The sequence below is a fragment of the Schistocerca serialis genome, chromosome 9 (genome assembly GCF_023864345.2).
Source record: "Schistocerca serialis cubense isolate TAMUIC-IGC-003099 chromosome 9, iqSchSeri2.2, whole genome shotgun sequence".
NCBI classification, from domain to species: Eukaryota; Metazoa; Arthropoda; class Insecta; order Orthoptera; family Acrididae; genus Schistocerca; species Schistocerca serialis.
In genome coordinates this window covers 407193138-407215826 of record NC_064646.1, presented here as the reverse complement: position 1 = coordinate 407215826, position 22689 = coordinate 407193138, and the positions used below count along the sequence as shown (strand labels likewise).

At 39.1% G+C, this 22689-nt stretch overlaps 1 protein-coding gene across 4 annotated transcripts in view; it reads right to left on the bottom strand.

Annotated features, from left to right (window-relative positions):
- The window catches only part of LOC126418735 (lebercilin), a 185752-nt gene that overhangs the window by 131639 nt on the left and 31424 nt on the right, over positions 1–22689 (bottom strand). For 2 of the 4 annotated variants that reach the window (XM_050085649.1, XM_050085651.1), the window contains exons 2-4: positions 10881–10979; positions 4523–4626; positions 4189–4364 (exon numbers count right to left, since the gene is read on the bottom strand). In XM_050085649.1, the coding sequence (XP_049941606.1) occupies positions 4189–4364; positions 4523–4626; positions 10881–10942 (342 nt within the window). In that variant the 5' untranslated portion in view covers positions 10943–10979. Of the gene's footprint in view, positions 1–4188; positions 4365–4522; positions 4627–10880; positions 10980–14741; positions 14880–22689 lie in introns of those variants that run through there. The other 2 variants (XM_050085650.1, XM_050085652.1) reach the window with 2 other exon arrangements.

Genomic DNA, 22689 nt, shown 5'->3' with positions numbered 1-22689 from the left:
GTGATAAAATAATTATGCATAGTCTACTTCACAACTAAGGTGTTATATAGCAAATAAATAAAACATAGTATTTGTTGAAAATATTTTATTTCAATAATTACAACAAAAATTAAAATATTGTGAAAGTGAAAACACTAGTTTAAATATCTTGTTGAGCCACCTTTTTCAGCTATGAGAGCCTTAATACAGCGTGGTACACTGTCGACGCAGGACTATATTGTTTCCTGCATTTGTGGATGATGATCCACACGTGGATGATCTTCTCTAAGAGCTGTGATTTTGTTGTGATGACATCTTTTGCCACCTCCCTCTTCACTAGTTTCCATACATTTTCTATGGGGTTCATGTTGGGACTATTACCTGGCCAGTCTAACAGAGGGATATTTCGTTCCTTCAGAAAGGATTTAACTGACCTGGCTGTGTGACAGGGAGCTCCATCCTGCATAAAAATAAATAGTTCCCCATTTGGGAACCATTCTCTGAGCTGTGGTATTAACCATTTTTGCAGGACTTCCTTGTACTGGTCTTGCCTCATTATGCCTTTAACTATGTAAAGACGTCTTGTACCCTTACCACAGATGACAGACCAAATCATCACCTTTGACGCATGTTTTACAGTCTGAATAATGCAGTCGGGATGGAAGTTTTCTCCTGTTCGATGGTGCACATACTTAGATTTGTTAGTTAAAATTTCAAACGTCCTATCATCGCTGAAGCATACCTGTAAAAATTATGAAACACAATTAATATGCTATGAATAAATGTACATAGGTTATATCATATCGTAAATAATAATTTTAAAGTTAAATTACCGATCTCCAGATGTCCACATCCTTATCCCACCACTGTTTAGCCCACTTCAGACGCTTTGCTTTCATTGTGGCTGTTAACTTTGGTTTTCTAGTGGGTCGACAGGCCTTGAAATCAATATCCTTCAACTTTCTGCAAACAGTGTGTTCAGATGCATTCACATTAGCCTCTTCCAGTTGAGATTTTATCTGTTTCGTTGTTGCAAATCTGCTTTCTAGGTGAGAAATCTTTCTGATCTTGGGGTGAAAATTGGTTTTCTTCCACATTTATTCTTCCTTCTGGGGCTCAATTATTCACCTGAATCAATTTTGTTCTTTATCCGCCTCACGCTAGCTTCTGATATTTCCAACCTCCGTGAAATTTCCCAATTGGAATACATTTTTGTATTAACAAAACCATTTGAAAGGTCACAATTAGTAATATATAGCTGTTAAACAATCAATTGTAATGTCGATATTACAAAATCGATAATCAAAGCGAATAAAGTATTACAACAGTTACATGCGAGAATGTTACTGAATAGGTCCTTTCCTGTACACTGTACTCTGCACACTGATACATACAATAAGTCAACAATCCAATGTCAGGTAGCAACCACAGATACAAAATTCAACAACTGTCATAAATTTTCCAATTAATCACATAAAATATAGTACTCAAGATGTAATTATTACAAATAACATTAAAAATGTGCAGTGTGTCTAATAATTTGGCCCGGGGCAGTAAAACTTATTGAATAAACACAAAAAACAAGTAAATTTATTTCAACACAAACCCTGCTCATTAAAGATAGATACGATAGGAAAACTAAAGAAATAATAACAAAACAACAGGAAAAAATCTATCAACTTCTCAACTAGCAGCAGATTCACAGGGCCATAGAGAGGCTATAAAGCTTAGTACTTCTTGAAATCTGGGATTCTTTCAGAGAATACGTAAGGGACTTGTTCTGAACCAAGAACACTGTAACTTTATTGCATGAAAACGCATGAACACACGAGACACAAAGCACATACAATGCACAATACACAAGAGGCCAGTGGAGCCTTGAGCTCCAACCTATAGTAATTAGTTTGACACAGGGTGCAACCGGCAGGCTGCACACACAACAGCTGTCGTAGTAGCAGGCCAAGTGGCCTCTAGTGGCCAAATCAAACACAAACTTCATATTCGAACTATGAAGTGGCTCGCTCACAATTCTGGTAGTTACAGCATTTTCTTCCTTTGCAAAGAAGCGAGTACTGTGCTCATGTCCATTCTTCTTCAATGCTTGTTTATGAGTCATGCGACATGCTGCCACCAGTGCATAGGGTCTGAAGTGGCACGAGCACAGACAAGTGCAGCACCTGCCCCTCTATGAAGATCATATGGTAGGACAGGTGATGCTGGCACAGCTTCCATTTCGATGTCCAGTGAAGGAGGCTGTGGAAAAGGCAGCAGAACAGGTGGCACTGGCTGAGATGGAGGCAGCCATGGCAGATGTGTCAGCATGGGAGCAAATGTCCATTCTTGGCCCCCAACAGCTAAAGGAGGCACCCACAGCACAGGAGACAGCTGTGAAGGTGTCTGCAGCCATGACAGGGATGGCAAGGGCACTGGCCACTGTGTAGGAGTTGGTCAGGCAGAGAGAGGATGCAAGATTGGCGGGGCTGCTCCCAGTGCACAGCCACCCATGTGAGGTCACAGTTACTCGAAGTGCCACAACTCCCTCCCCTCAACGGTGTATATGACGCAGAGGCTTCACCACAGCGACTCTCTATGACTGTCGGCACACATTTTGGTTGGTGACCAAAACCACAAGCCCATATAGCTGGAAGCATTGTGGCACCAGTGTTAGCACATGACCTGGTATCAGCTGCTGCAGATATAGCAGAGTCTGGGGCTGATGGCTGTGCAGTAACTCTGCCAGACTCTTTATCTCCAGCAGGAGTAAACCATTAAGAACTGAGGAACTGGTAAAGAGCCACTTCCAGTGACATATCCAGAATGTATTTTTTCATCTGCTTCTTAAATGTTCGTACTAGTCATTCTACCTCCTCATGCAGCATGAACGTTCGGTAAATGTTTGCCGCAGAGGCACCAGACACTATTATGTCATCTAAATAGATGATGGATGCATCCTGGAACTGACGAAATAAGTTTACTTTAAAAAGTGTTGAAAAAAGCTGGTGTGCTTGCAATACCCAAAGGCAAACACTGTTGTTGATAAAGCCCAAAAGGTGCATTGATAACTAGAACGCATTAAGATTCCTCGTCTAGTGGCAGCTGTACACCCCCCCCCCCCCCCCACACACACACACACCCAGTAATTCTGTCAACAGCTCGGCAGGGGGTGGTAAACAATAGGTATCAATGATTGGCTGTGCATTAATTGATTTTTTATAAAATCACCATAGAGGTGTAATTTACCTGTAGGTCTTTTTTTTTCCTGTCACCACTGGTGTTGATCCTTCACTGGAAGAAATAGGTCGAATAATGTCAAGGGATTGAAGATGATCTAATTCTACTTTTACTTGATCCCATAAAGTTATCAGTACTGGGCAAGCCCAGAAAAGACGAGGACAGGCAGACTGCTTCATCTTTAAATGAGCCTAAAATTCTGTTGCTTAACCCAATTCTGGAGAAAATAAAGAGAAAAATTCAGCACAGACAGCATGTAACTGTCAATATTGAACTTGGTCAGAAACCAAATGCACTTTCTCATCGATGAATAATCGAAAAGGTTTAAAAGAACCTGCATCAAACAGATTTTCATTGTAAGCCTTTTCCACAACTAGGAATATTAATGAATGAACCACAGTGTTTTAAGTTACAGGTGCAGAAAATTGTTCAAGAATGGGAATCTGTTGTTCGTTATAACTCACCAGCCTCCATGATAGTGGAGCTGCAGTGGGAGAACCCCCGAACACTGTAACTTTATTACATGAAACAGCATAAACACATGCGAGACAAAGTACATGCAACAGACGACACAAAAGTAGCCGACGGAGCCTTGCACTCCAGTCTATGTAGTCATTAATTCTGACAGAGAATGCAGCTAGCAGGCTGCACATCCAACTACTGTCGTACTGGCACACTGGGTGGACTCAAGTGGCTTAATCAAGCACAAAATTCACATGCAAACTATGAAGTGGCGCACACACAAATTTGGTAGTTACAGCAGCATCCATACTCATGAGAGACATGGTTCAAAAGTAGGGTAACAAATTAAGAAACCTTAGGTTGTAAATGGCAATAAATCTGGTTTTTGTACATATTGACTTACTGCTGCTCTGAATCTATGGTTGTAAGCATTCTGCATTTATTGATTGTATCATGAAGCTTCAAGTCATCCAAAAAGGGAGAAAGCAAAAAAAACAGTGTGTGGGAAATACTTACATTAATTTGGAAATGTGCATCATTCAGTTCATTTTGAAGCTGTTTTAAACGTAACATTCTTGCAGAAAGGACCTTCTGAGCAATGCTATTCATGTTGCCTTTGGAATTAGCATTGAGCAAAACATATCGTGCACCCAAGTTAGAAGCTGATGCACGATATGGATTTCCTGGTGCTGCTGAACATAAGAATTATGTATCTCTGAGTGTCAGAAAGTTTATTATTACAAATAAAGTTTATACTCAGGTGATCATTAACAATAAAATATATACCAATTATAGTTACACACTCAAAGGATACACAAAATTAACTCCTTTCTCTATCCCTGTAGCATACCTGCGCAAGTTTTCCTTCTCTTCTCCAGCAAGACATTATTTTTACTTCTATTTGACTGATTGCCATCACTAGATTCTGAACAGAATGTTTCATCACTGTAATTCCTGTACAAAAATGAAAAATAGAACATGGCACATAAAATTATAGCACAAAAATCACATGCATGACTTTCACCACATTTACTTGTCCCAAGAACCACATGAGCAACAGGGCATGGCATTATTCATATTCACCAAATTAATAGATAACTGTAGAAGATTATAACTGACAACGAACATGGGGTCATCAGTCATCAGTATGTCCTTCCTACACACGACTGCTTGGGCAGAGGGTACGATTACGATTTTCCTACTTATGAATCGATTTCAGTGGGAAAACTGCTATTTAAAAAGATCTGTTGTTTTCCCTATCTTCAGTACTTTCAATCCTGCAGCTGTTTCTGAAACAAGTGATGACTTTACAGTAAACAAGTACAGTGATGAATGCATGGCACTGTGAATGATTTCCAGACAGCTGTGCATACACCATCAAGTGCTTCAGCATGTTCTCATAAAATACCATGATAAAAACTTACGATAACCTGACTGAAGTGCCATTGCTCCCAGGTGTAATAATACTGTGAATGACTAATAGCTCATTATTATAATAACCACACTGATATTTATCGAACAATAACAGCTATCTACATGATATAATCATAAAGTCCTAAATGGACATTGCTGTTTGTTCTTCAGCTAATACAAATCATTTTTTTGCCAAATTTGTATTACCAGATACATTTCAGGAATGGATAATAAAGTAGATTTTCAATTTTTGTTTAGTTTTTCAGACTCCTATTACCTTTCTTTGTGTCTGAAGAGAGCTCATTAAGACTTTTTCATCACAATACAGAATTCTATTCTATGCTGTAGAAAAGAAGACGTAGTCTGCATAGGAATTGTTTTACAAACAGACATTGTGGTCCTTTAAATCACCTGGAACTCATTTTTTTAATTAGTGACAAAAACAATTAGGGAGTAAAACTACTAAGAAATTAATGTAATAATTCTGTACATTTTCAAGAAATCTCTCTATGACTTGCAGTTATCTACTTCAGATGATGCTCTTACTACCTGTTTTTGCTGAATAAGCACTTTCTTTACTTTTGGCGCACTGCCTCAAAGACACTTCTGTTCAAATAACGATCAACTTCAATGTGCGAGACATTTTTCTTTTTCATCAAGATGTTAGCTTTCTAAAGATAAATAGCAGAAATCATCATGTAAACAATCGCCAATACCCACTCCATACAATACAACAACCCGCATCATCATGTTCATTAGCAGAGTCTATCTTCTGTACAAATAAAATCAAGAACAAGAAAAATAGTACCTGTAGGGATTTGGGTTGGGTTGTTTTGGGGGAAGAGACCAAACAGCGAGGTCATCAGTCTCATCGGATTAGGGAAGGATGGGGAAGGAAGTCGTCCGTGCCCTTTGAAAGGAACCATCCCAGCATTTGCCTGGAGCGATTTAGGGAAATCATGGAAAACCTAAATCAGGATGGCCGGACGTGGGATTGAACCTGTAGAGATTATATATAGACATTCACATTAGTATGAAGTGCCTTATCCCACAGCTGTCGATAGAGACCAGAAAATTTCAACTGGGGGGAAAATGTATTTACTAGTGGGGTGTGAGTGTGGGAGTGGAGGGGGCGCGGGGGACTGTTAAGGTCACTTTTTTAGGTTTTTCTTGAATATCTCGCAAACCGCAGCATCAACCGAAAATGTCCCCCAGTATGAAATTAAGCTAAGAAAAATTAGCCTGCTACTCTAAGACACTATAAATAACACCATTCCTCTAACTGCTGTCAAAGCGTAGTGGATAGCATACTAGACTGGAAGGGCAAAGGTGGAGGGTTCAAATCCCTGTCACAATCGTTTCCACCATTAGTTTTCTTCAATTATTTGGTTCAAATGTTACGTTTTTAAAATTTCTAATCCTTTGACACATCACTTTCTTATTTGTTCTCATTTCTCCACTGGGCTCAAAATCATTGGTGCATTTGCTGTTACCCATCACAAATCAGTTCTTTATTGTTTACTGGTTTCCTCTTGCTTATGTTCTATGTGTGTGCGGCATTTGAAATGTACAACAATGCAAATTCATCAACCAACAAATGTCACAACGAAAGAATGGAGAAATTTGATGAAGAAGAGAGGAGAACTTTAACAAATATCTTAAGCAACATACTGTCTACTTATGAGGAGAGATCTCTCCTTTCTGAAAAGTCTGCTGATTTTATAAATGCAAACACAATAATGATAGGCAAACAAATTGCAGAGGAAACGATTTGTCTCATGATGGAGAGTGTTATTGTTCAGGATGAGGATCTCATTTTAAACAGTGAGACTGATGATGAGGATTTATATGATGAAGTAAGCCTTCCATATTACTATCTTTAATTTTCGGATTTTCTTGTCCACTATTAACATGAAAAATTTGTTCTTTGCAGTGTACCCTCAACGATGAAGACATAGATGAATGTTTTAACCTATCCAATCTACAAGCACACATATATTCAATTAAAATAGAAAGTAAAAACAGTTGCATTTGCTGAAGCCCATCTCAATTACTCAATGAAACGTATCCAGCAAAGTGGGTTTTCTCATTTACGCAGAAGAAAATACTTGAGGAAATGGAGACAAGGCGTCAAACAAGGAGAAAGTGAATTCGATAAGATGTGCTGTGTCTAATTATAATGAAACATTTGAAAAATTTAAGGATGCTTGGATGTAGCACGAACAACTGCAACAATGGGTAATGGATATTGCCGTTCCATATTTGTCAGAACACTTTTCATTATTTGCAAATGGGAAGTGGCCAAAGAATTTCAAAATAAAACACAGAATATATAATAGAAAAGTGACTAAATTTGTTAGTGCAAATGATGTTGCAACACTTGAAGAAGCTGTAGAAGCATCAGAACAATTTAGAAAAATAGTAGTGCTGATAATGGGTGATTACAATCCAATTCTACAAAACAATACTGATCAAATGGGTTGCAATTATGAATCAACATATCATCAATCATTGGTGCTTCAGGGATCAAAAACAATTTTGGTGGGAAAGAGAAATTTAACAAAAGCTGCACATTTGTATACAACGCAATGTGCTTGGACATTCATCAGTGAACTGCTACCATACGTGTCCCTATATATATGCACGAAATTGGAAATAAATTAAACCTAGGGGTGCTAAAGAAATTGAACGTTTTGAGCTAGAACATGAAACTGTGATTGTCACCTGCTCACAATCAGGAAAATCAAAAGAACTGTACAGACAATATTTGTAATCTGTAATGAAACTATATGTCAAAGAAAATGATTTTTTGTTACTTGTTGAGTTGTGGAGTGCTTGGATGAACAGCACATTATACAATGAAATATTTCTGAACAGTGCTGGAAAAACTATATGCACTGTGAAAATTATTCCTCCACAATGTACTCCCCTGTGTCAGCTATGTGACATACTTTTTTATCATATGATGAAACATACTATAAAAAAAACTTCAGGGTGCACCTGAATTACTTCAAGATAAATGTGAAATTGCTAAATGTGAAGACGTAATCAAACTACATGCAATTGTTCACTGGATTCTATGAGCACCAGCTTTTCGAAACATGATTTGCCTGGTATAGATCAAACTTAAGTAATGAAAAGACAGTATTTTGTAACGCCAATAAAGTGTGCTTCCCGTTGAATCTGATGAAGAAGCAATGTGAATGTAGAAAGGTAGCTTTAACATTTTGTCCACTGTGTGAGAACAAGTTTTGTTTTAAATGTTTATATGGCAATTACTGTCCAGAAATTGTACATATCACAACGAAAAATAAATTTTTGTGACCACTGCACAAACAATAGGAATTCTGATAACAATTTTTTAAAGTTGCTTGATATTTTTAAATGATTAAATATTGCAAATATACTAATAAAAATAATTAAAACCAGATGGGCAAAGATTCTAAATGGAAAAAGAGTGACAGGAAAGCAATATAAGAACAAATAAAAAAGTTAATACGATGCTTAAAACAACACGGGAAAGGATAAGAAAAATAATCATGGACGTAATTTCGATAAAAATTAAAAACACCACACATTAAAGGAATGTGGCAGGATTTGAACCCACCACCTTCAGTTTACCAGTCTAACATGCTATTCATTACACTACAATGGCAATTTGACAAATAGTGTTAATTATAATGCTCTAGAGCAACTAATATCCCCCCCCCCCCCCCCCCGGGCATTTACCCACAAACAAGTGATACCTGGGATCCTCACCTACACCACTAAATAGCTGGTAGCAAAAAGTCAATCCCACCGCTGAGGACCTCTCCATATAAGACTAATAGTTTTCGCACTGCAGGGAATGGAAAAATGTCATTACTAAAAATGGTGGTTTAATAGTATAAAAGTAATGTTTATAGTTAAATGAAGTGGGTTAGGAACAATTATTTAATGTTTGTTCAAAATCTAAGTGCAGTAGATCCTTGTTAAAGGATAAACTGTGCTCCGAGGATGTAAGAGAGTAGAACGGCAAGGTGGACATAAATAGCATGAGAAGGAAGGTAGGTTGATGGATTGTGAGCATGCACTTCTCTACCACACAAGTCTGCAAAAAGAAGAGCGCCAGATAGTTCTCTGCCATATTACATCACAAAATGCAACCACAGGGCATTTCACAAAGTTACATTGCGGCTCATCTTATGAATCACTGGTGACGCTGTGCGCAGACACTCCCAGGAAGCGCTACTTCCTCTACCACGAAAGCTGCTGATCTACAGCTGTTAAGTGAGCTTTTATGTAAAATACGTTCCTATAAGCAATGGGTGAGAAGTGCTTAATTTGTAGTGAGATGCTGTCATAGGCCTACATAGTGTTGGTGGGAAAAGGATTGGATCGGTAAATGTGGAATCTTGCTGCTGTCTGTCATTGACAATAAATTGTAAAGCCCTGCAACCATGTTGTATAGTCACTCAGTGATGAATAAATGAATGATCAGAAAGATACTGCCCTTTTCTCACCATTAATTGTGTTACTAGTAAACTGTACAAATCTCTTCCAACCAGGATTTGCTGGGACTTGTTGAGTGGGCTGCACTGAGTGGAATCACTTACCACACACCAGCAGCTTGCAAGGAGGGTGTCAATGTATCTGATGGAATAGGACTGATCGTGTTTAAACCCAGAATAGTGAACACATTGCCTGACGTGCTGAAATATCAGAAGTTTCATAACACCTAAGTGACCTACTTCTGTTACAGAGGGGGCCAACTGAAGCCTCTCAGCCTCTTCAGATGCTGGGAGGTCTGAGGTGATGCACTTGACACCCTCAAACTGTGAAAAGTACTCCACCCACTGATAGTGGAGACAATTAAATTGACATTGTTGAATACATATTGACAGCATGTTACACTTGGGGCAGGGTCTTAAGTGTGGTACACAGTTCACAGCTCCAGCTGTTGAGCTTTTTCACAGAGTAGCTCATTAAACAACTGCAAACAAGAACTCACTCAATACATTGTGTGGTACACAGTTGAGAGCTCCAGCTGTAGAACCCTTTGACAGAATGGCTTATTTAAGAACTACAAATAAGTGCTCAGTTAATAAACTGAAGATAACTCCACTGTATAAAAACGAGCACAAAAACATTATTTGTCTACTCACGAGAGAACTGGTTAGGAAACACTAAGGAGGTAGTATATCTGTACACTGAAACATGAGTAGCAATCTTGATGGGGAAAGTTGCTTTTCCTGGAGGAACACTACAGCTGTCATAGAGGATGACTAAAAATCAATTTCCCTGTAGCTTTGTAGATTAGTGTGTAGAGAATTACACACATTGCATCCACATGCATTTCTAGGGATAGTATCAGTAATTAATACCTGTGTTCCTTGTACTGTTAACATACTTTATGGAAAACAAACACTTCCTGGCATATCTGCACATTGTGTCACCAGTGATTCACAAGGCAAGCTGAGAAGGGTCGGTATAACTTTGTGAAATACCCTGTAGCTGCTTTTTGCAAATAGGTGGTAGAGAGAATGAGGAATTGCCTCTTCATTTTGCAGACCTATGAAGGACAGAAGTGCATGACAACAATCCAGCAACCAACCTTCCCTCATGTTTCTAACCTCCAACCCCACCTTGCCACCCTTTTATACCCCCATAACACAATTCAACCTTTAATAAGGTTCTGCTGGACTTAATGTGGTACAAACATAAAGTATTCATTCTTAACCCACTTCATTAAACAATAAACTTCAATTTTACACCTCTAAACAATTTTTCTTCTCTAATTTGCACGTATTCCTTACCTTACTGGAGAAAGTTTGTCCTTTTCTGAAGGAACATGGTCGACAGAAACTTCGCCTTCCATATTTTTATCAATGCAATTCCTTTCATTTATGGTACCTCTGTGAAAGTAAAACATATTTTTGTTAAGGATCAAAAAATTAGTTTTCTTCATTTTAATATTTTTACTTAGGTTATGATAAAACAGGTAAACATTTTGATGTAGGTTTACTACAAAATTAATTGAAAGGGACATGTAGATAGCAATATTATCTTATTCTTATATCAAGTACAGCAATAAAATCACACAATTCAATCACAGTTTCGATTGCACATGCAACTGACCTTACATTACATATTAATGACTTTGCACTGTGTGTCCTAACAATCTACACATCATCCACTAAAAAGCATACATTTGACTCCATCGAAAAAAATGTTAGAAAATAATTTAAATGTATAAAATGCAATATCCATCATTATAATTTGTTTAATCTTACATATAAGTACTGCCTATATTTCCAAGTGAAATAATGTCCCTCAACAATGACTTTACTCATGACCAAAACAGAAACAATTATTTTTCATTGCCCACTTCTAAATTCTGAAGGCTGTCTCATTTCACAGACTGTCAGTATTTTAGGTAATGATTCCTCAAATCTGCCATGATCACATCTTTTGAATATCTAACTATCACACAGTTTCTCCAGCAGCCACTAGAATTAAGTGTCAGGCAAGTGCAGCCCTTGGGAGTGAGAGGATACACTCTACTTGACAGGAACTGGACTTGGTGTTAAGGAGAGTACCATAATTATATCTGACGATACTGATGAATCTTTCAGCATTATCCTGGAACTGGGTAGGTAGTGCTACTTGGGCACTGGCCAAATGGGTGAAACAATGGATTTTGGAGTTAGAGAAAGGGGTAAAATTTGAACCTACACCATGTCATCATCCAAAATGTTACCATTGGAATAGGAAAGGCAATATCACCCACTCCACAGTGATTTTGCAAACCAAATTAGAGGCAACACCAGTTGTATTTCGAAAGTCTCCATTCACAAAGTTCTTGAATAGAAAGGCAATATCAAAGCTCCACGGCGATTTTGCCAAGAAAGTTAGGTGGACCACGAGTTGCATTCAGACAGTCTCCATCCACGAAGATCAACACCACCTCAACAAAGGACAGTGTCCCGAGACTTGAGAGATAACAAGGATATTGTCTTTTCTCACCTGTTGATCAGGATGTAGCTTTCTCACAAATCGTACATAATGACAAGTCATTGAAATTGCTCAGTGATCCTGCACACTGCTGATTAAATAATATTCTGACTAGAAAGATTCAAAGGGAAACACAGAACTCTTTTTGAGAAGCCAAAAGGAGTTCAATTGCAGCCAAAGTAATTCAGGGTGCCACTAACAGACTGCTCTTCCTCCAAGACTCTATGGCTAACAAAAACCTACAAGGATTGGGTCTCCCTTTGACCTGCTGTTAAGTTACATTGGAGCATCCACTTATTTTGAAGCTAAACATCTTTCATTACTTCTGGGACAGCTCATAGGCAAATGCGACCACCATCTGGAACTCAAAGGACTTCATAAGGCACCCGAAAACGCTTAGCCTACAACCAATGGATCTCTTAGTTTGTTTTGACAATGTGTATTTACAAAAAGTCCTTCACAGGATTCCTTGAAACTAATAAGCAGCAAGTATCAGGAGGATATTGTGATGCTCTTTAGACATGTACCAACTTCCACAAGCTTTTTATTCAATAATGAAGACTGTAAAGGTATGTTAATCTGGCATCCAATGGTCCAGCATGCTCAATAATCCAACATCACTTCTAACATATTGAATATTTCAGATGTGTACAACAAATTTCGGTCGGGCTCGGCAGTGGCCAACAATTACAAGTTGTGAAGTGGCAACAACTGTTCCAGTCGCTGATCCGACAGCTTCGTTATGAACCAATTATCTACAGAGATTAAAAAGTGGTTCTTTAAAGTGTAATCACAATTAGTGCTGTTCTATATCACAATTAGAGTAGTGCTGTGTGTTGCTGTGGGCATGTTTTCTCAACCAAGCAAGTCTTGATACAAAATGGAACTGAAACATAAATATGTTACACTTACAATACAACGAAAGCTTGACATCATTAAGCGGATGGAGAATGGTGAGAATAAAAGTTAGATTATGGAAGAATATAATGTTGGTTCTTCAACAATATATATATATATATATATATATATATATATATATATATATATATATAAAAACTCTTTGCCTTTACAAATGTCTGCTTATGTCTGTGTATGTGTGGATGGATATGTGTGTGTGTGCGAGTGTATACCTGTCCTTTTTTCCCCCTAAGGTAAGTCTTTCCGCTCCCGGGATTGGAATGACTCCTTACCCTCTCCCTTAAAACCCATATCCTTTTGTCTTTCCTTCTCCTTCCCTCTTTCCTGACGAGGCAACCATTGGTTGCGAAAGCTAGAATTTTGTGTGTATGTTTGTGTTTGTTTGTGTGTCTATCGACCTGCCAGCGCTTTTGTTTGGTAAGTTTCATCATCTTTCTTTTTAGATATATTTTTCCCACGTGGAATGTTTCCCTCTATTATATATATATATATATATATATATATATATATATATATATATATATATATATATATATATATATATATATATATATATATATATATATAAAAGAAAGAAAGAAAGAAAGATTGCCTCACAAACAGTTGCAATAACTCATGAAAACATTGAAAAAGCGCACACTAGATCAGCTGGATGAAATTTTGTAAAAGTGTCTCTGTACCAAAAGGTCCATAGAAAAACATGTAACTGGATATATGAATATGGAAAAAGGTAAACAGTTCCATAATGATTTGGGGTTATCAAAAACTAAATGTGTATTTTCTAACGGTTGGTTACAAAACTAGTCACAGAATTTGAAACTTGATGTAAGTGGACAGTTGTAATTGGCAGATAAAAATGCAGCTGAAGACTATAAAGAAACTTCTTGCAATTTGGTTTAACATCATAACTTAGCTACTAGTCAAATCTACAATGCCAATGAAACAGGCCTACTTTGGCGCTGTTTGCCATTTCAACTTTTGGCAGGTATAGAGACGAAAAGTGTGCCAAAGATTCAAAAATCAATAAAACCACCACCCAAGGATAAACTGACAGTTTTATTGTGTTCAAATGCTTCAGGTGACCACATGTTGACACCTTATGTTATTAGCAAGTACAAAAAGCCAAGAGCTTTAAAAGGCATTTTAAATATTACTGTAATTTGTGGAACTCATTCCAATGCATCTATGGCTTCAGAATTGTTTAAGAATTGTTTTTTTTCCATAATTTCATATAAGAGTCAGTTTCAAGAAAAACTGGATTTGCCTGAACGAAGCTGAGTTGTACTGTTCTTATGTAATTGTACAACTCACCTTCCGGCATCTGAACTGATCTCATGGAATACATTCACCACTTATCTTCCAGCAAATATTACTTTTCCGATCCAACCAATGGATCAGGGAGTAATTCAAAATTTCAGATGTTTTTATAGAGCTCCTTTTCTTTCCAAGAGCTCAGCAATTCAGACTGTTCAGCAATGGATTTTCAGAAAAAATTAACATTAAAGATGCTATTTTAGGAGCCAATTTGGCATAGAATAAAGATAAGACTACTACTCTTTGGAAATCATGACAAAAATTCAGGCCAAAAGCCTAAAAAGATGAAACATACTCCACTATTCCAACCGTAAATGATGCTGTTGTTAAACTGTTAGATGTTGCTCAAAATGAAATGAGAAATTTGTTTCAAAATGAAGTTTTGGATGGGATACACACTGATGCAGAAAAAACTCATCACCTCTACCTACCTGTAATGAAGCAGCTGCTGCTATTGGTACATTTATAAGATTTACTGAATGTAGCAAGTCTTCCAACACTGCACAACTTTTCAATTTGTGTGCTATATATAATGACTTCTGGAAGAAAAACCTGCACTAAAAAAAAAGTTACATCTTATTTCAAGGGAATTAAGCAGAGAAAATATGATAAACAATCGAACACCAATCACACATTGTTTGCCCTGTCTCTCACACTCTGTACACTGCTAGTTTTAGACGACAGTTGGTTAATCTGGCATTTTCGGTAGTCCAGCACCATTAGAACCCATGAGGTACCAGATTAGTGGGTTTCTACTGTACTTTGAACAACTAGGTGGAAGTCTCTCTGTGGTAGCCAATTATTTTATGGAAGAAGCACTACAGTCAGCTGCTTTAAAATCCTGGCAGTACATGGATGATACACTTATGGGGATGGCATCATGGAACCAGACATTACCCATATCTCCAATTCTTTGACATCTCAAGTTGCACCGCACAGGGTAGCCACGCAGTCTGAGGCGCCTTGTCACATTTTATGCAGCTCCCCCTGTCGGAAGTTCAAGTCCTCCCTCTGGCATGGGTGTGTGTGTTGTCCTTAGATTAAGTAGTGTGTAAGCCTAGGGACTAGTTTGGTCCCACAGGAATCTAAAATTGCACCATTTGAATACTCAGTTTATGATGCAGGTAGAGAAAGACAGTACATTGCCCTTCCTGGACATTTTAATATGAAGGAAAGTTGAGGGAATGTTGGGGCATAGCATGTACTTTACATCTACTCACACTGGCTTATAATCTACTCAAAATGACTTTTATTTGTAGGCTACAAATTATCACTACCATGCACAATGTGATGGTGTGTTAAGTACTCTGATTCACAGAGCAGACGTTATGTCCAATTCTGACAGCCTGCCATGTAAGGGACACCCCCTTAGAGCAGCTTTCCAAGAGAATGGCTATTGTGGGAGAAAACATTCATCACACATTCCAGTTAAAACGACTCCAGCCAAGGGAACAAAATGAAGAAAAAGGGACAACCACTATCAGTCATTTCATGACATACTTTGGCAATACAATCTCAAGTATTGGAAGAGTCTTCGACAAACACAACAGACTCAACCAGAAACTCCGTCAATTTAGCAGCAGATTTCTGGACCTTTGTAGTGGGGTGGAGATTTGCAGCATTCTACACAGGTCATGGGTAGATTGCACAGAGAAATCAGTAACTTCTGTAATGGAATACTTGTGGAATGTAAGTACATAGATTTTTTTTAAGGTCAGGCAAAAGTCTGAAGTTCTTTGATGAAAGCTCATCAGTCAGTATGATGAGAGCAAAATCTAATAATATACAAGGTAGACGCACTTTCAATGTCAAGATTTTAAAAGTAAATTTCCAAAGCTTGCATAACAAAATAGCTGAATTTGCAGCCCTCTTGGAAAGCAGCGGCATTCAGATCATACTCAGAACCAAGAGTTCCAGCAGCACACTACTAACCTGCTGTACTTGAATATTATGGGATTGTTTTTCCTAATCTGCATTAACTCACAATTTTCTACATTTAGAGCTAGCTGCCATTCATCACACCAACTAGAAATTTTGTTTAAGTCATCTTGTATCCACCTACAGTCACTTAACGACAACACCTTCCCAAACACCACAGCATCATCAGCAAACAACCAGACTGCTGCTTACCCTGTCCATCAGACCATTTATATATACAGAAAATAACAGCACCCCTATCACACTTCCCTGGGGCACTCCTGTGGACATCCCTGTCCCTGATAAACACTCAGTGTCGAGGTCAAAATACTGGGTTCTTTTACTTAAGAAGTACTTGAGCAACTCACATACCTGGGAACCTATAGTGCATGCTTGTACCTTTGTTAATAGTTGGCAGTGTGACATTGTGTCAAATGCTTTACGGAAATCTACGAATATGGAATCTGCCTGTTGGCCAGTATTCATGGTATGCAGGCTCTCTTGTGAAAAAAGGGCAAGCTGATTTTCACAAGTGTGATTCTCTCTACAACAGTGCTGATTTGTGGACAGTCGCTTTTCCCTCTCAAGGAAATTTATTATATTTGTACTCAGAGTATGTTCACGGATTCTGCAGGAAATCAATATTAATATCATTTAGTCATAGAGAAATTATGGAGAAGTTTGTAAATCATGCTCTGGAGCAGTATGTGCCTAGTAAGTGGATTAAGAATAGACAAGGCCCATCATGGTTTAATAAAAAAATTGGAAAATGCTGAGAAAACGGGGATTATTGCACTCTCAGTTCAAAAAAGAATACCAAAATATCAACAGGGAAAAGTTAATAGAAATTCATGCACCTATAAAAACATCAGTGCATGAAGCACCCACTGCCATATGTTAGCATAAGACTTTGCTGATAATTCTAGAAAATTCTGGCCCTACATGAATCAATACCAGTCTGGTGTGGCAATACAACCCACTACAAGGAGAGCTGAACTTTTAAATACCATGGTTTAAGAATCATCCACACAGGAGAGTCATAAAGACACACCACTGTTTGACCGCAGTACAAACTCCCATATGTAGAACATAGAAATAGGCATTACTGGTGTTGAAAAGCAGTTGAAAGTTGAAAACAAAAAAGTCACCATGTTCAGATGAAATCTCAATTTGGTTTTACAGAGGGTACTCCTTGACACTGAACTCATACTTAGCTTGCATTTATTGAAAATCTCTTGCAGTGGAAAGTCCCAAGTGAACAGAAAGTGCACAGGCGACGCCTGCGTGTACAAAAAATAAAAGAATGTACCTGCAAAATTATGCACCAATATCCTTAACACTGGTTTGCTGCAGAATTCTTGAACATATTATAAGTTCAAATATCATAAATTTCCTTAAGGAAGCAAAGGCTAAATCAACACAGATTTAGAAAGCACCGCTAATGTAAAATTCAGCTTGCCCTTTCCTCACATAATACCCTGCAAATCATGGATGAAAAGCAACAAGCAGATTTCATATTCCTACATTTCCAAAAAGTTTCTGACATGATGCCACACTACAGCCTGTTAACGAATGTTTAAGGATACAGAATACATTCTCAGATATGAGTGGTTTGAAGACTTTATAAGCAACAGAAACCAGTATGTTGACCTGGATGGTGAGTGTTCATCACAGGTAAAGCTATTGTCATGAGTGTAGCAGGACCACTCTTATTCTCCACATGCATAAACGATCTGATGGACAGGATTAGCAGCAATCTACACTGTCTGTTGATGATGCTGTAGTGTACAGGAAAGTGTCGTGTTTCAGTGACTTAAAGAGTATACAAGATGAATTGGACGAAATTTCTATTTGTTGTGATAAATGGCACTTTGTTCTAAATGTGGGAAAATGTAAGTTAATGGAGATGACTAGGAGAAACAATCCTGTAGTGTTTGAATACAATATTAGTGGTGTGCTGCTCAACACAGTTATGTCTACTATATACCTAGGCACAAAAAGCATGTAATGTCAGTTGAAGGGAACGTGAATGGTCAGCTTCAGTATACTGGGAGAAATCTAGGGAAATGTGGTTTATCTATGAAGGAGATTGTATACAGAAAACTTGTATGATCAATTCTGCTCGAGTGTTCTGTGAATCCTACGCCGTCAGAATTAAGGAAGACATTGAAGCAATTCACAGGGGCAAATCACTGGGTTTTGTTTTGTCTGTTTGGTTTTGCTTTAGGGTGTAATAAACAGCTGGGGTCATATGCATCCAAGTCCAAACTAGGGAACACGAACACAGAGTGGAGTTAAACTAGAGAAAGTTTGGAGAAGCAGCATTTGCAACAGGCTGCAGAACTTTCCTATTTCCACCAGAATACATCGTGCATAAGGACCACAAAGACAAGATGAAAGAAATAACGGCTCATACGGAAGCATTTGCAAGTGGATCAGGAAAGGGAATGACTAACGATGGTATGGGGTACCCTTCACCATGCATCGTTGTATGATAGTTTACGCAGTATGTATGTAGATGTAGACGTTAAGATCCCCTATATTTTACATTAATATTAGTTCTCGAATAGTGAATTCTTTAGACTACTGTATTTTTTTCGGCATCAGACTTGATTTTAACAGCACTGCTAAATATCTTTGCTCCCAATGTACATGTTTCACTTTAACACACTGTAACAAAGTACTTAACAATGTGCCTAGTTGACAAGTGCCCCATCAAGCTCCTTCTCTCATTACACCACATAACTAAATAACTAAGTAAGAGAGAGAGAGAGAGAGAGAGAGAGAGAGAGAGAGAGAGGATAAAGATCTCTTGAAATCAGAAACGGTTTGTATTAAACACTGAATTTATAAAAAGTCTCTTGAAATCACGAACAGTTCGTATTAAGTTTACAGAAAATGTCCCTACTATGTCTTAAGTACTTCACTATGCATTAGCGTTCATATGCTTTCACAACTACACTCGAGTTAGCCACTACTTTACAGACTCATTCCAGTAATTACAAAATACAAGTCTTCCATAAATTATACACGACTGCAAGCTTTCTCGGTGAATTTCATATATGAAGACTTCACAGGTTGTCAGACGAGTAGCATCGTCGTCTTGTAGCAACGTTTCGATGGAATGCGTCTCCATCATCTTCAGGCGAAGTGTCGGGATATTGTCGGTCGTGGGCTTATATCTCTGCTGGACCGCTCTCTGCTTCCCGCGGACGGCCAATTACGCGCCCGCGGAATCGCCCGATGCGCCTGGATCGGCGGCAGAACGAAAGGCACTACAGGCACTCAGGGAAGACCAGGACATAGCGGTCTTGGCAGCGGACAAAGGCAACGCCACGGTGCTGCTTAAATCAGAAGACTATTGGCAGAAAATCGACGCCCTCCTGCAAAATCCTGCCTATAAAAGACTAAGGAAGGACCCCACTACAACAGTGACACGCAAGACAGTTGAGATGCTCAACAACTCGGGACTAGAGAAGGATATCATCAGGAAGCTGTACGCGAGGGCACCGGCACCACCATGTTTCTATGGCCTCCCAAAGGTCCACAAAGAAGGTGTCCCATTACGACCTATTTTAAACACTATTAACTCGCCAACATATGGTATTGCTAAGCATTTATCACAGATGCTAAAACCCTTGGTGGGTTACAGTCCACACCATGTGAAAAACTCGGCTGAGTTTGTGAAAGTACTACAGGGAATGCAGGTGAAAAATGAAGGCCTACTAGTCAGCTTCGATGTAACATCCTTATTCACCCAAGTACCAATAGATGACTCCCTGGCTTTACTCGAAGAACACTTTGAAAAGGATATCATCAAGCTCTTTCGCCATGTTCTAACCACCACCTATTTCAAGTGTGGTGGGAAGTTCTACGAACAGATAGATGGTGTAGCTATGCGCTCTCCCCCAAGCAGCAGGCATAGCCGATCTATACATGGAGCACTTCGAAAAGCTAGCACTGGACACTGCTCAACACAAGCCAAAAGCCTTCTACAGGTACGTTGACGATACCTTTGTAGTTTGGCCACATAGCAGGGACAAACTGCTAGAGTTCCATCAACACCTCAACAGCATATATGGAAATATCAAATTTACCATGGAGATAGAAGAGAACAGAAGCTTACCCTTTCTGGATATCCTGATCACAACATGGACAGCACGCTGGGACACATAGTGTATAGAAAGAAAAAACACACGGACCTCTATCTTAATACCAATAGCTGCCACCACCCTGCGCAACGCAATGCTGTACTCAACACCTTAGTGCACAGGGCCAGGTCCATCTGCCACGAAAATTGCAACACCTAAAGGACACCTTCAAGAAAAATGGATACAGTGAGACACAAATAAGGAGAGCTATGAAGACCGACCACAAGAAGAGAGAAAAGAGACCGGATGAAGATGAAGCAATGGGCTGTGCGTTCTTGCCATATGCGGGTCCTCCGACGTCCAACATTGCGAGAATTCTCAAAAAACAAAGTGAAGACCGTTTTCTGCGCAGCAGGAAAAATCAAAGACCTTCTCGGTTCAACCAAGAATCCACTAGGTCTGACGGCACCAGGTGTGTACAAGATTGGATGCGAATGTGGGAACCAATATATAGGATAGACGCAGCGTTGCATCTCATAGCGCCACAGTGAACACATTAGGCATGTACGCTTGGGCCACACCAACAAATCTGCTGTGGCGGAACATAGTATTGACGAGAAGCATACCTTCGATTTCGAGGACACAAAGAAAATATGCAGTACAAACGGATTTTGCGACTCAGTAATCAAAGAGTCCATAGAAATACGATTACACGACAACCTAATCAACCACGACAGTGGCTACCATCTCAGCACAGCTTGGGAGCCTGCAATCAGGAAAATCAGAGAAGAACATTCCGTTACACCAAGGGCTGCGGGCGGGCGCGTGATTGGCCGGCCACGGGAAGCGGAGAGTGGTCCAGCAGAGATATAAGCCCGCGACCGACGATATCCCCATCGCCTGAAGATGATGGAGACGCATTCCATCGAAACGTTGCTACGAGACGATGATACTACTTGGCTGATAACCCGTGAAGACTTCATATACTTCTATAAATTATTTACTCATTTTTGGAGTTCTATATTTTACAAAATATTACATGTACAAATATGACCAATGCATGAACAGAAATGTAAACTCACAAAGTTTGCACTGTGCACACTAGTTGGCATTACGACTGTGGTGCCTTGACAAAATGGCGGCAAAGCAAGAAAAGACTTTTTGCGTATTGGAATATGAGAGATGTTTCTCTGTTACACAAATGCAGTGTGCGTTCAGAAGGAATTTGGAAAAGAACCATTATGTAAACAGAGCTTTGTGCAATGGATCCACAATTTACATCCACTGGTTGCCCCTGTAAATAAAAAAGTACCGGATGACCAAGTGTGCCATAAGCAACAATGGAGAGGGTGAGAGAAAGAAACCTCAAAATTTGGAAAACTGCAGCAAAGTCTGTGGAAAATTTTGTGATGGCAGTTACTTTTCAAACCATACTGTCTGCAGCTCACATACCAATTAAAACCAGAAGATTATGGCCAGGGCTTTTGATTTTGCATCACAATGCAGAAAGCACTTGAGAACGAACATTTCACCTCCAAGTTCAGTGACAAAGTAACCTTCCATTTATCGGTAAAGGTTAATTGGCACAATGTGTGAGATTGGGGCAACAAAAATTCTGATGAAATTGTGACGCATGAACAAGATTTACTCATGGATAAAGTTTTCCACGCAGTGTCACAGACAAAGCTTTCTGGGCCAATTTTCTTCTCAGAGAAGGACAGTGATGTGTACCTCTTACCTTACTTGTTTGCAGTTGTGGTTGTTTCCACAACTGAGAATTTCATCTTCCAACAAGAAAAGAATATCCTCATTGGGGCGTCGATGTTTATTGCTATCTAAATTATGAACTTCCACATTACTGGATTGGGTGTGGAGCAGAAGATAATGCGGATCTGTTCCCTCGGTCCCCAAGGTCACCTGAACTAATGTCTTGTGAGTTTTTCATTGGGGGGTACACTGAGGACTGAGTTTACTTACCCACACTGTCATGAAGAGCTCAGGGAATGTGTCAATGTTGCTGTGATGACCACTGATAGGATGCTGATGCATAAGGTATGGAATAAACTTGACTGCCACTTGGACATGTGGCTCAAACACAGACAGCTGGGACCACAGCCCAGCAACTGAAACCAGACCACAGTTGCCAGTCGATGTCCTGCCATCTCAGCAACATCAGGAGACAAAGATTCCACAACTGGTGCTCCTGCATGAGGGCTGTCATGCAGGTCCTGTCGCATAAGTGACCAACCTCAACCTATCTATATGTTTCGACACAGTCTTGATACGGGGGGCCTTCCGTGATTGTCAGCACGTGGAAACAGGATTTCAACCAGCAGGACCAGCCCATCAGCAACTAGTCACAGAAGGGCCA